General features: G+C 41.5%; 5 protein-coding genes across 5 annotated transcripts; 3 read left to right on the forward strand and 2 right to left on the reverse strand.

The window, feature by feature from the left end:
• Positions 1 to 133: 133 nt before the first annotated feature.
• On the forward strand, positions 134 to 1,780 carry PCOAH_00021910 (Uncharacterized protein; the record flags this gene model as incomplete). The annotated part of the gene is made up of 1 exon (XM_020058998.1): positions 134 to 1,780. One exon carries the CDS (start codon positions 134 to 136, stop codon positions 1,778 to 1,780), a length of 1,647 nt encoding a protein of 548 aa, XP_019914462.1.
• A 506-nt stretch (positions 1,781 to 2,286) lies between these two features.
• PCOAH_00021920 (Uncharacterized protein) lies at positions 2,287 to 4,311 on the reverse strand (the record flags this gene model as incomplete). The annotated part of the gene is made up of 1 exon (XM_020058999.1): positions 2,287 to 4,311. One exon carries the CDS (start codon positions 4,309 to 4,311, stop codon positions 2,287 to 2,289), a length of 2,025 nt encoding a protein of 674 aa, XP_019914575.1.
• Positions 4,312 to 5,347: 1,036 nt separating this feature from the next.
• On the reverse strand, positions 5,348 to 6,664 carry PCOAH_00021930 (Methionine aminopeptidase; the record flags this gene model as incomplete). Its single annotated transcript, XM_020059000.1, has 1 exon — positions 5,348 to 6,664. The coding sequence occupies one exon, from the start codon at positions 6,662 to 6,664 to the stop codon at positions 5,348 to 5,350; it is 1,317 nt and encodes a 438-aa protein (XP_019914682.1).
• A 969-nt stretch (positions 6,665 to 7,633) lies between these two features.
• On the forward strand, positions 7,634 to 10,087 carry PCOAH_00021940 (Cysteine--trna ligase; the record flags this gene model as incomplete). Its single annotated transcript, XM_020059001.1, has 3 exons — positions 7,634 to 7,907; positions 8,156 to 8,319; positions 8,420 to 10,087. The coding sequence occupies 3 exons, from the start codon at positions 7,634 to 7,636 to the stop codon at positions 10,085 to 10,087; spliced, it is 2,106 nt and encodes a 701-aa protein (XP_019914392.1).
• Positions 10,088 to 11,030: 943 nt separating this feature from the next.
• On the forward strand, positions 11,031 to 12,245 carry PCOAH_00021950 (Uncharacterized protein; the record flags this gene model as incomplete). The annotated part of the gene is made up of 1 exon (XM_020059002.1): positions 11,031 to 12,245. The coding sequence occupies one exon, from the start codon at positions 11,031 to 11,033 to the stop codon at positions 12,243 to 12,245; it is 1,215 nt and encodes a 404-aa protein (XP_019914511.1).
• Between the last annotated feature and the right edge of the window lie 42 nt (positions 12,246 to 12,287).

Below are 12,287 nucleotides of genomic sequence, written 5' to 3' on the forward strand. Positions count from 1 at the left end.
AGCTCCACGTCCGAAGGTAACCCCCCAGTCATGCTCACCGCAACACACAAACGTGAAGGACCATTTTGCCTCCCAAATGAACGTTAAAAAATGTTCCACCCTTTTTTCACACCTGCTAAGAGAAAAAGGGCAAATGCCCATTTACACCTTTCACCGGGTTAGTGATAATTTGCAAAGAATTTACAAGGTACGTTGTAGGAGGTTGCATTCCTTTTGCGAGTTGGGTGCAAGCGAACACAACAGGAGAGGAGAGGACAAAATCTGCCAAGTAGATAAGAAAATCCAGCTAACCAATGTCAAGCTAGCTGACGCTTTGCACGACTATATAAGTAGTGACGACTCGGATGGAGAGGAATCGCCCCAGGGGAAGGCAGAAGTGTGTCGTTCTGCTGAAAGATATGATGGAGGTGAACTTCAAAACGGAATGGAAAAGGGAGTTGATCATAAGGATTATCCAGACAATTGCGCCAAGCTAAATTCACGCATTAATGGTGAGGGAACCAAATGGGGGTATCCTGGCGGAGGGGAGAACGATTTCCATAACTTAGACGAAGCGGAGAAAAAACGCGTTAAGACCCTGAGCGATGCCACCAGCAGTCCTGCGATTATGCATGGGGAGATTTCTGACGAGTTAGGAGCAACCTCGAAAAAGGGAAAACCGAATAGTGATATGCAGCATGCGGAGATGAAGTCGTACTTAAATTGGTACATACAAAGGGAACGTGAAGGTGAATGCGGTACGAGGAGTCACCCTCGTGGAGACTACCACCCAAGTGCACTTGACGCAGAACTGAACAAACTGGAAATCGCCCTGAGGCCCTCCCAAAACGATGTTAACAGCATAAAAACGTTCCTCGCTTTTCTACAGAAGGAAATAAATAAGCATTACAAAAATTGCCACGTAACGCCTTTTGGGTCTATCATCAACGGGTTTTGGACCCGAAACAGCGACATAGATATATGCATTCAAATCCCGATACTGCTGAGCAGGAAGGACCAAATAACATTCCTAAAAAAAATCTGCCTCATATTGAACAATTTTAATGATGGAATAATTGAGCAGAGATTTTCTGCAAAAGTGCCCATCATTCATTTTTATTGTAAAAGTTTAAGACACTCATTTGAGCTGTCCTGTGATATTTCGGTAAATAACATCCTTGCGGTGGTCAACTCTAAGTTAATTCAAAAATATGTAAGCATAGATAAAAGACTACAGTTAATGGGAATTGCATTAAAATATTGGTCGAAAAATAGAAATATAAATGACAGATCGAAAGGATTTTTATCGTCATTTTCTTTAATTTTAATGATAATTCACTTTTTGCAATATGTGACGGAGCCCAAAATTCTTACCTCCCTTCAAGACATCTCCTTCAAAAGAAATGAAAAACCGTTTTATGTCATGGGTGTTGATTGTAAATTTTGCCAGGACGAGAATGTCATTCGAGAGGAGCTGCGCAGAATTAATAACTACAACGATGTGTATGTAGACACGTCAACCCTGCTCATTGAGTTCTTCAAATTTTTTGGATACAAATACAAAAGTGGCATAATTGCCATACGGGACATAAACGATTATTACCAGAACTTCCAAGCTGTGAGAAGTTACGAGTCCTACTTCCTTTTCGTGGACAACCCCTTTGAAGTGGGCAAAAATGTGGCTAACGTCCTGCCCCAGAACTACAAAACTATTGTCAACGAAATGCAGCGCGCCTATAAAATTTTAAAGAATAACGGCTCCTGGAGGGACGTGTGCGGGGCGGACCACGTTCTGGTATAGCGGCGGGGGGGTTTTCATGTGTGCATGTGTAGCTATTTTGCTACTTTGTTATTTTGTAATTTTTCGATTTTATTTTTTTTTTTTTTTTTTCACCTGTCTGTTCATGCAAAAATTGCATTAAACGAAAAAGGAGGCGCAAAATGGCTAGCTCTGGAGAATAACATGCAAAAAAAAAAGAAAAAAAAAATAGTTAGCTACGTAGCAGCAGCCAACTAGCTAAACGGAGCGCTTTTAAATCCCTCCCCCAGGGATTTCAAAGACGGGGTGAAATCCGTCGTAACCTTCATATATAACAACCCCCTTCGTTGTCACTTCGACGAAAAATACAAATTGCTGGAAAATGCGCGCACAGGGACTGGCTGTCCAGAACATGGCGCGAATATACGAATGTGTCAAATGAGTTAATGTTGCGGTGTGCATGATCGCTATCGACCGCTTTCCCACCAAACCGCATGAACGGTGTAGGTAAAAATTGAAAAAAAAAAAAAAAAAAAAAAAAAAAAAAATCATTCATCGAGAATAATAACCTCGCTACCTTTATTCACGCTGTCCAATTCATGCATGTTGTGAAAAAAATCGGACTGAAAAAAACCTTCCGTCAAATCGATCAATTCGTTGCCATTTTTTTTGCTTATGGCATCGCAGCGTTGATCTGTTTTGGCGAAATTTTCTCCGCTTTTCAGATCACAAAAGTTCTTTCCCTCCGGGTCTTTCGCCTCAAAATGTGTGCGCTCTACATTTTGCAGCGCTTCACCTATTTGGTTTTCACGACTTGGCGAATGCGTTTCTGTGAACCGGTTACCCATCATCCGGTTTTCGCTCTCTCTCTTTGTATACGCCTTTAATCCGTTCTTCTTTTCCCAATCATCTGTACCCATGGGATAATGATCCTTGCGCCCAAAGTTGCCATGTTGGCTGCTAAACTGGCTGTTATATCCATTATTTGTATTGCTTCCATGTTTGAGGTGGCCACTCCACTCTCCCCCTACAGCATCACTGAATCTTTGATATCCTGTGTCTTTCAGTTCATTGCTGAGATGTTTGTACTCCGCTTCTTTTGACCAATAAGTGGGCCCCTCATTTTTATCGTTATATTCGCTCATCCTTGTATAACCCTCGCCAGAGTTTTTCGCATAATTGTCATAACCATTTGTGGTGTATTGCCGATAATTATCCTTATCGCAGAAGTAGCTTCTCTCTCTTTCGTAGTCGTTCCTGCTCTGCATTGTGTGCATGCCGTGCATACCGGTGGTGTGTTCACTTTGGTGTCTCCCCCAGTAGTTACCATGACCCATGTTAAAATTCTCCCCGTTAATCTTTTCCAAACCTTGAAGATGGCTCCACGTACGGTTGCGGTTGTAGTATCCATTCGGGTTGCTACTCAACCCGCCTATATATTCCGTTCCTTCACTGTGCACATTAGTACGCCTTTCCCATGTATGTTCCCCTTTGTTATGGGGATACTCCTGGTTAAGTGCATCAAAACTGTGCTGATTAATTCTGTTACATATGTTGGAATTACTTCTGTCCTCCACGTTGGGATGATTCACCCTGTTGACATACCCATTGTTAAATTGGAAATCATTTTTTGTCGTGTCTTCTACGTAGTAGAATTTCCTGGGGGTGTCATCATTCTGGTTTTCCCTGAACTGGATTTTTTCGCCCATCCCAATTCTGTCCTCCCTATAAGCGTAATTTATTGGACCATCCGTTAAATTGATAATATTAGGGTTTTCTCTCTTTCTTAGGGAGGCTTGGTAATCTTGGTTGTTCTCCACATGGAAGGGGGTCCCTGTGGTGGAGGTCACTTCATCCAGCTGGTCATCCTCCAAAGGGGCACCACCTGTTTCAGATACTTTGCACCCCTTAAATAAAATAATCACCTGACTTTTTTTTAACAATAAAGTCCCACGTTGAATGGCGGGTTTGTTATACAAAATAATTTTGGGGTACTTGTAAGTACACTTTTCTAGGTAGTTAAAATTCTCGTTGTACTCCTTCTCATAGGCATAAATAAAATTATTCCCATCAAAGAGTAGAAACCGAAAAATTCTTCTCCTTTCTGGATTCCCCTTGTTGGACAGGTAATTCTTGTTCATCCTATTTGTTGTCTTTTTTTTGTCATTTTTTTCGCTTTTCCTCTTCAATTTGTCAAATCGACTGATCCTGCTACCATCAGAGGGATCATCATATGGCGAGTCCCCACAGTCTTCTGAACCGTTGGGGGAGTCCTGCCCTTCGTCATCTTCCCCCCCGTCGTCCTCATCATACTTGTACAGCCGCTCCCCCACATTGACATAATCAACAATTTCAAAAATGTTTAATCCATCCAGTTGTTGGAGTTCATTCCAGCGGCTGAACCCTTCTGGCAAGCATCCCCTCGGTCCGGAATAAGTAAGCGGATTTACGATGAAGTGTTCGTACAGTTCTCTGTCCGTTGCATCCCTTTCACACCCCGTGTGTGTTCTGTATTTATTTAAAAAGTTGTGGTAATTTATTTTTATAACATTCTTTTCGATTAATTTTTTCATTATTATGGTGATTCATTTTTTCTTTTTTCCCCCCCAAAGTAATTTCACCTCAGAGCGTTATACGTGGTGATTAGCCCCAGTCCTTTGCACAACTTTGGTGTTATTGTGACATTACGTCATTATGTCATGTGGGGTTGGGGGACGTGGCAGAGAGGGTGAAAAGAAAAAAAGGAAACATGGGTAAATAGAGGGTACGAATGCCAACTTGAAATTGTTCACTCTGCTCGGCTATGTTGTGCTTTCCTCCTTCTTCTTCATTTCGTTCCCCAATTTTTTTTTTTTTTTTTTTTTTTTTTTTTTTTCCTAACCCTAGCTATGTGCACATTTATGCCAACCCCGGTCGGGCAGATTAATTACACATATTCTGCCACCGCTAGTTGGCTTGCTCCCGCGGCGCCTACCCGTTAACAAGTTTTTCCAGAAAAAATGTTTTCGCCCCTTTTATTGCTATATGCCAATCTGCCATGCATCATAAGTGTGTAAAAAGTAGAAAAAAAGAAAAATTTGCGCACACACCATCAGTGCCTAATTTTTTTTACGTAGCCACATCGTCACTGTGCTTGGTTAAATTAGCACCATTTAGGACAGAAGAAAAACTGTCTCTTATTTTCCTATGAGGTATTTCTCAAAGAGGGGTGCAATGGAGGGGAATACAAATCACCAGCGCCAAACCCCATCCTCACAACGGATCGCAGCAAGCATACAAAGCAAATTTGCTCGGGTGAAACACGCCACCGGCTTACGGGCGAACGGTGATACATAAAAACGCGTTGCGGATTGCCCACCGGACAGCGAACAATAATTGCACTTGCACTCCTCCTCCAAATGGTTACCACAAATGGGTTAAAAAAGGGGAGTCACAATAAGGCGCTTAGGGAAAGCAAAACGGGTTATACTTTGGTGAAAATTTTTGACAAAATGGGAAGCCATAAAAAAAAAAAAAAAAAAAAAAATATCTATGAATGAGGACAAACATGGGAATACACCCAAAACGTCAGGGGGGGAAAAAAGGAGGGAAAAAATTCGCTGCGCTACTTTACACCTCGTACAATTCGTCCTTCGTGTCGAATCCAAGACTGGGCGAGTCCGCCAACCGCTTGGTCAAAATTTCGACACCCTTCTCGGTAATTAACAAAGTGTGCTCAAACTGAGCCGATAATTTCCCGTCAGACGTGGCGCTGGTCCACTTGTCAGGCCACAAGACATCAGAGTAGTGTCCCTGATTGATCATCGGTTCAATGGTAAACACATGGCCAGCTTTCATGATCCCAACGGCTTTATTTTTTTTAAAATGAGGAACAGTTGGATTGGAATGAAACAGTTTCCCAACCCCATGACCAGAATATGTACGTACCACGGAAAATCCCTTCTTGGACACGTAGGAATCTATGATGTTTCCAATATTTTTATATAACATTCCCGGTTTGCATTTTTTTATCGACTCCATTAGGGAAAAGTAGCATGTCTCTACGAGTTCCTTGGCCTCCTTTGGCACTTTGTCCACATCCCCAACAAAGTAGGTTTCATTCAGATCTGCATGTACTCCTTTGAAAAAGACACTTATGTCTATGTTGATGATGTCCCCATTTTGTAAAGGTCTCAAGTCAGGAATTCCATGACACACAATTTCATTTACAGACGTACAACACGATTTGGGGAATTCATAATAATTTAAAGTTGACGGATAGGCATTATGCTCTATAATAAATTTGTGAACTTTTTTGTCTATCTCATCAGTTGTTACTCCTGGTGCTACTAATGAGTGAGCATAGTCCAATGTCCTTCTCCCTAATATGCATGCCTCCCTTATGTTTTCAATTTCGTCCTGGCTATTCACATATATATCGCTTTTCCTTTTATACATTAACTCCGATTCGGGGATGGACGTGATTGCATAATCTGGCCTTTTTATATGTAACGGCACGGCATTTTTTTTTGTTATTGGCCAAGGTCTCAAATTCCCTGTAAATACAAAATTAACGAAAGGTTTCAAATGCTTGTCATAAATCCAATATTTTCTATTTGTTGGATCGAAATGTTCTGCTGATAAATGCTTCTTTACGATTTGCATAAACTTTTTTTTTTTTTCCTCTTCCTCCTTTTTCCACTTTTCATGCACTTTTTCCACATGTTCCTTCCACGAATTTTTGAAACATTCCTGTGTGCAAAAGTAGCTGTAAATTTTTTTTTTCAGACATATTGGGCAGCTCAATTTTTTGGCTAACTCCTTCCCACACCCGTTACAATTGTTGTTATTTTCGGCATTCTGTGTAACGGTGACTGGGGTCTGGTCGTCCTTTTGGTTTTCATCCTCTCTGTCCTCCACCTCGCACTCGCGTTTCTCATGTTCCATGTTGCGAACGCTGAAATGTTGGGGAGGCACAAGATTTACAACTTTTTCGAGCAACAAATAAGTTACACCCTTTGGGCTCCCCTCGAATGTGTGTGCGTATGTTCCTCGCTAGGTATGTATTATGTGCTAACTTTTTTCCCCTCCATGCATTGCTGCTTTTTTTTTTTTTTAATTCGCTTTGCAGCAAGTGGAGCTATTTTGCATCCACCCTTGGGCCAATTCCTATTATTATTACTATTATTATTTTTTTTTTTCCCCAAGTCAGGCATCCTCATTCGCGGGCAGCTGCGCATTGGCTTGCACGTCGCTTTCCAACGTTGCTTCCAGGTGAACATCCACCCTTCCAATTGAGATTCCTCTTATTCTTTCAAATCGGAGCGAGTCACGTCGAACCGAACAGAAACATGTTGTACGGGGAAAAAAAAAAAAAAAAAAAAAAAAAAAAAAAAACGACATGCAGAAGGGGGGAGCAATCCGTCACAAAATTGGGAACTACTCATACTTGGGCATACAGCGGAAAAACCTCTACTGCGCAATTGCATGCAACATGATTGAGAGTCCTTTGATTATCGGCCGGTTATATTTGCATTCCTACGCGCGTAACTCTGCCGTATTGCCAGCGGTATACACGTATGAACATGTTCACGATATACATATGGGCCATCCGATCGACCCTTCACTTGACTGCACTGCGACGGTAAGTTGATTTTTTTTTTTTTTTTTTTTTTTTTTCCCTCATTATTTTTCATTTTGTAAGGGGCTATATTAACATTAGCATAACGAAACACTACCGACTATGAGGACGATGACTGATCAGAACTGTTACTGCGCCTTCCGTCCAATGTTGTTTCTTCCCGATAGGCGCTAACTCTGCGCGAAGATCTGCAAAAGGGTGATCGTTGCTTAGCCCTGCACGTCCCTCAACCTGAAGATGCATATATACAGACTAAATATGTGTAAAAAATTTAAATGAAACTTTTCATTTTGATATATTCAGCCCTTTTCGCCGTTTCGCATAAAAAGTACTTCTCTGCATCGGTAAAGCTTCCCAGGAGCAGTTGCAACAGTGGTCGCAACAGTGGTCGCAACAGTGGTCGCAACAGTGAGCGCAGCACGTGTCCCCTGCCACTACTAATCCGTTCTGACAGGCTCATTTTCACAAAGAGGAAGACCCCGTGGAGCACCCGGGGGATGTACTTTATTCGTAACTCATTTCATCGCAAGGGGTACCATTTTTTTCACAGTAAGGAAAAAAAAAAAAAAAAAAATACACCAAAAGGGTATTCGTAATTTATGTAACTGCACAGATGAATGCATGCGGATAGTACACACAACGGTTGGTATGTTCTTAGGAGCGCCACGTACAACAATTCGAATGTGCACCCTTCACTAGATATACTTCACGTGGAGGTGAATACAAATGTGTGAACCATATCAACTCTTATATCTTATCCCTATTTTCTTATCGTTCTTTTTTTTTTTTTTCCGCAGGTAAAGTGGACAGAAACGTGGCCAAGGCGAAAACTCTTCAGTGCAGCATGGAGTCGAGTAGCAGCTTACCCAAATGGGACATGCCGCCCAAGGAGGGCAAGAAAATAACGGGTTTGCTCGTGAATAACTCCCTGACGCGCAGCAAGGTGGAATTCGTTCCGCAGGTAAGGCGCCAGCGGCTCTGGGTACAAATGGGAAGAATCATTGAAAATGCTAAACAGTGCCACCACGAATAACCATCCCTACCTTCTATCCCCATCGCAGGAGAAGAACCAAATCAGGTGGTACGCATGTGGACCCACGGTGTACGACGCGGCGCACCTGGGTCACGCCAGGACCTACGTCAGCTTCGACATAATCAGGAGAATCCTCGTGAACTATTTCAATTATGATGTTTTCATGGTGATAAACATAACGGATATCGATGACAAAATTATTAAGAGAAGTGAAGAGGAGAAAGTAAGCTTCACAGAACTAGCCAGAAAATGGGAATTGGAATTTTGGGAAGACATGAAAAAGCTGAATGTCCTCCTCCCGACGGCCATCACCAGGGTCAGCGAATACGTTGATCAGATTATTCAGTATATAGAAAAAATTATTGCAAATAAATATGCCTATGTGAGTGAAGAAGGTAGTGTATACTTCGACATTGATGCGTTTAAAAAGGATCCAAAGCATTTTTACGCGCGCATGGAACCACTCTCTGTGAAGGACGAAACGAAAATTTTGGAAGGGGAAGGAGATCTAGGTGTCATATCAAAGACGAAAAAAAATTCGTACGATTTTGCTCTGTGGAAATCATCCAAACCGAATGAACCTTATTGGGACTCTCCTTGGGGGAAAGGAAGACCTGGATGGCATATAGAATGTTCAACAATGGCTAGTAACATTTTAGGAAGTGTTCTAGACATACATAGTGGAGGAGTAGATCTTCGGTTCCCACATCATGACAATGAGTTAGCTCAAAGTGAAGCTTTCTTTGACGAAAGTCAGTGGGTCAATTATTTTCTCCATTCGGGGCATCTACACATAGAAGGTTTAAAAATGTCCAAGTCTTTGAAAAATTTTATAACCATAAAACATATGCTAAGTGAGTATACGCCTAATCAGATACGTATTTTATTTTTACTGAACAAATGGGACAACTTTATGAATTATAGTCCAAATGGAGAAAGCATGGTTCAGTGTGTAGAGATTGACAAATTTCTGTTTAACTTTTTCGCATTACTGGAAATGAAAATAAAAAACTTCCACTTGAGTAACTCCAATTTGTTTTGGACTCAAGTGGACAACAACCTTAACAACCTATTCCGTTCGACAAAGAGCAGAATCCATCAATCACTTTTGGACAATTTCAATACGCCTGAAGTTATCTTAGCGTTACAGAAGCTAATCACCGAAATTAATATATACCTGCAAAATGAGAAAGTTCAAATTGGGTTACTCCTGGAGCTGAAGCATTATATCTCCTTCATACTGGATACCTTCGGATTAGCATATGGTCAAACGCAAAGTGGGAAAAATGAAAAATTTGATGAACTTCTCCAAACGCTTGGCACGTATAGAAGCAACATTCGGACGACACTACAGAGCAATGCTAAACTGATTAGGAAAATTATGAAGGAGACAAAGGATGTTACCAAAAAGGGAGGACAGAAAGATGAAAGTAATTCTACTGCCCCGGAGAAGGACCTACTTTACGCCGAATTTGTTAACAGTGTAAAGGCTAACAATGATACGTTACTGAAGGAGTGCGATTTGCTACGAGATGAACGGCTGCTAAACCTGGGCATACTCATCGATGATAGACCAAACAACGAGTTCGTCGTCAAGGTGCTTGATGAGAACCAACTGCAGCAGGAGAAGCGCAAGCGTGAGCAGGAACTCAATAAGAAGAAAAGCAAAAGTGACCAAAATGAGAAGCGCGAATGATCAACGTAGCGATGAACATATCGAACGTAGCAAACGTGGTGAATGCACAAGGTTGGCCATCCCCCACGGTTGAAGTGGCGAGGCAGCCCCTTTCCGACGAATGTTTTTTTTTGCATTATAAAAAATGATAAAAAGTGTTTTTTCATGTATTGCCATTTTTTTTGCAAAATTTTCCAATTGTTTCCATTTTTTTCATCTTACCGCTCGCAAACACACCCATGATGCGCGACGGAAAAACGACTTCATTCGGGAGAAGCCCCCCGCGCGTTTCACGTTTGTCCTTTCGAAACAGTAAAATAGGAATTGATAAAATGGAGGAAGCTGCCATCCATTTTTTTTTTAAAGAAAATCATTGAGCCACCGCGTTCATTTGTGTAATGCGAAAAATAGGCAAAGGGCTGAATAAGGTGGGAAAAAATATATCGTTTCGGGGAGTGGCGAAGCTTAAACGATCCGCTCAGTGTCCTCTTTATTTTTTGGCACCTCGCAAAAGTTCCCTTTCTTACTTGATGCCCACATGCAATATATTGCAACAGTTTGTCGCCCCATATATATATATTTTTTTTTTTTACCATGTTGAGAAGCAATTTATTTTTCCTAAATACCACGCAGAAATAACCTTGATGGGAATATTTTTTCCCTTTTAATGATCCCTCTGATGATGAAAAAAAATGGGAATTCCCCTCCCCCCCTTTGCAGTTGTTTTAGGGAGGGGAAATAACGTCCCGGCGCTTCACCGAAGGGATAACCCCAACAGAGGGGTCAGGAGGGTGAAAAGGCAACTGCAACAGGGCGATTTAGGAGATATGTACTTATGTAGGTAGCCGTGCTCTGCACATTTTCCCACCTCAAGAGTTACCCCCTCGAGTAGGCCATTCTTGCCGTATATACTTTCACTTCCCCCCTGTGATTGCCCCTTTCACTACACCACTTCACCTGCACCATGGCCGAACGGAAAGTGCTGAACAAGTACATCCCCCCGGATTTCGATCCGGACAAATTAGCGGAAAGCAAAAAATTGATGAGAAAAATAGAAAAGAAAAAGAACAAGAGCAATAAGTATAACAGGAAGAAGAAGCATTTTTTAAACATCCGAATGATGTACCCCTTCACACTGAAGTGCAACAAATGCAAAAGCTTCACATACGTTGGAACGAAATTCAATTCCAGAGTTGAAAAATTAAGAGACGAAAGTTACCTGAACATCCCAATTTGGCAATTTTATGGAAAATGCTTTGAGTGTAAAAATGAAATTATTTTCAAAACGGATCCAAAAAATGGAGACTACATTTTAATAGCTGGAGGAATAAGAACATATGATGCACACAAGGAGCAAGAAATTGCCGATGATTATTATCGAGAGAATAATCTCATCAAGGAGGAAGATAAAGTGAAGAACAAAGAAAAGGAGTCCTACAATGCTCTGCTAGAATTAAAAACAAATGAACAATTGGAGGAATTGCAAAATATGAACAGAAGACACATAGACAAATTTAACAGCATCAATAAGGCGCTAGATAAATTGTACGAAAAGAGCGAAATGAAAAATAATAAAAATAATTTTTTCATGAGCAATTTAGATTCGGAAGATGAAATGGCGTTTTTCACTTTGCTTCGAAAAAGTAGGGCGGCTGCAGATCAGCCGGGGGGCGCGCCAACAGGGTCGATATCACGCGAGGACGACGTCATCATAGAGGAGGAGGTGTTAGAAGAGGAAGCAAGCTCACATAACAGTGACTCCCAGAACGGCGACTCACATAAGAGCGACGAGCATAACAGCAACTGTGACAAGAGCGACACAGATGACGCACTGCAAAAGAGCCCCCTACGTAAAACGAAAGAAATCTCGGAGGGATTCAAAAAAAGGCATATTCATAGTGACGAAGCGGCAAAAGCAGGCATGGAAGGAGCGATCAAGGTTCGGAGAACAAACCAAGTGAGTACTGATGACGTGCAGGAAACGGAAGGGTCCATGACCAAACCCAGAATCAGCATTTTCAAAAACCGCCTATCAGCTGTAGGCACCGAACAAAGTGCGAAAAGGAACAATTTTGAAAAGAGTTACAACTTTGTCATTAAAAAGAAGGAGGACCTTTCGAGCATTCTTAATGAGTACAATTCGGATAGCGATGGCAACTCCGATGGCGCAAGTAGTTAAAATGGAAGCGCCTTCTGTCCGTAAGTGCAATGTGTGAAGTGC

This window comes from Plasmodium coatneyi, chromosome 8 (assembly GCF_001680005.1).
Source record: "Plasmodium coatneyi strain Hackeri chromosome 8, complete sequence".
Taxonomy (NCBI): domain Eukaryota; phylum Apicomplexa; class Aconoidasida; order Haemosporida; family Plasmodiidae; genus Plasmodium; species Plasmodium coatneyi.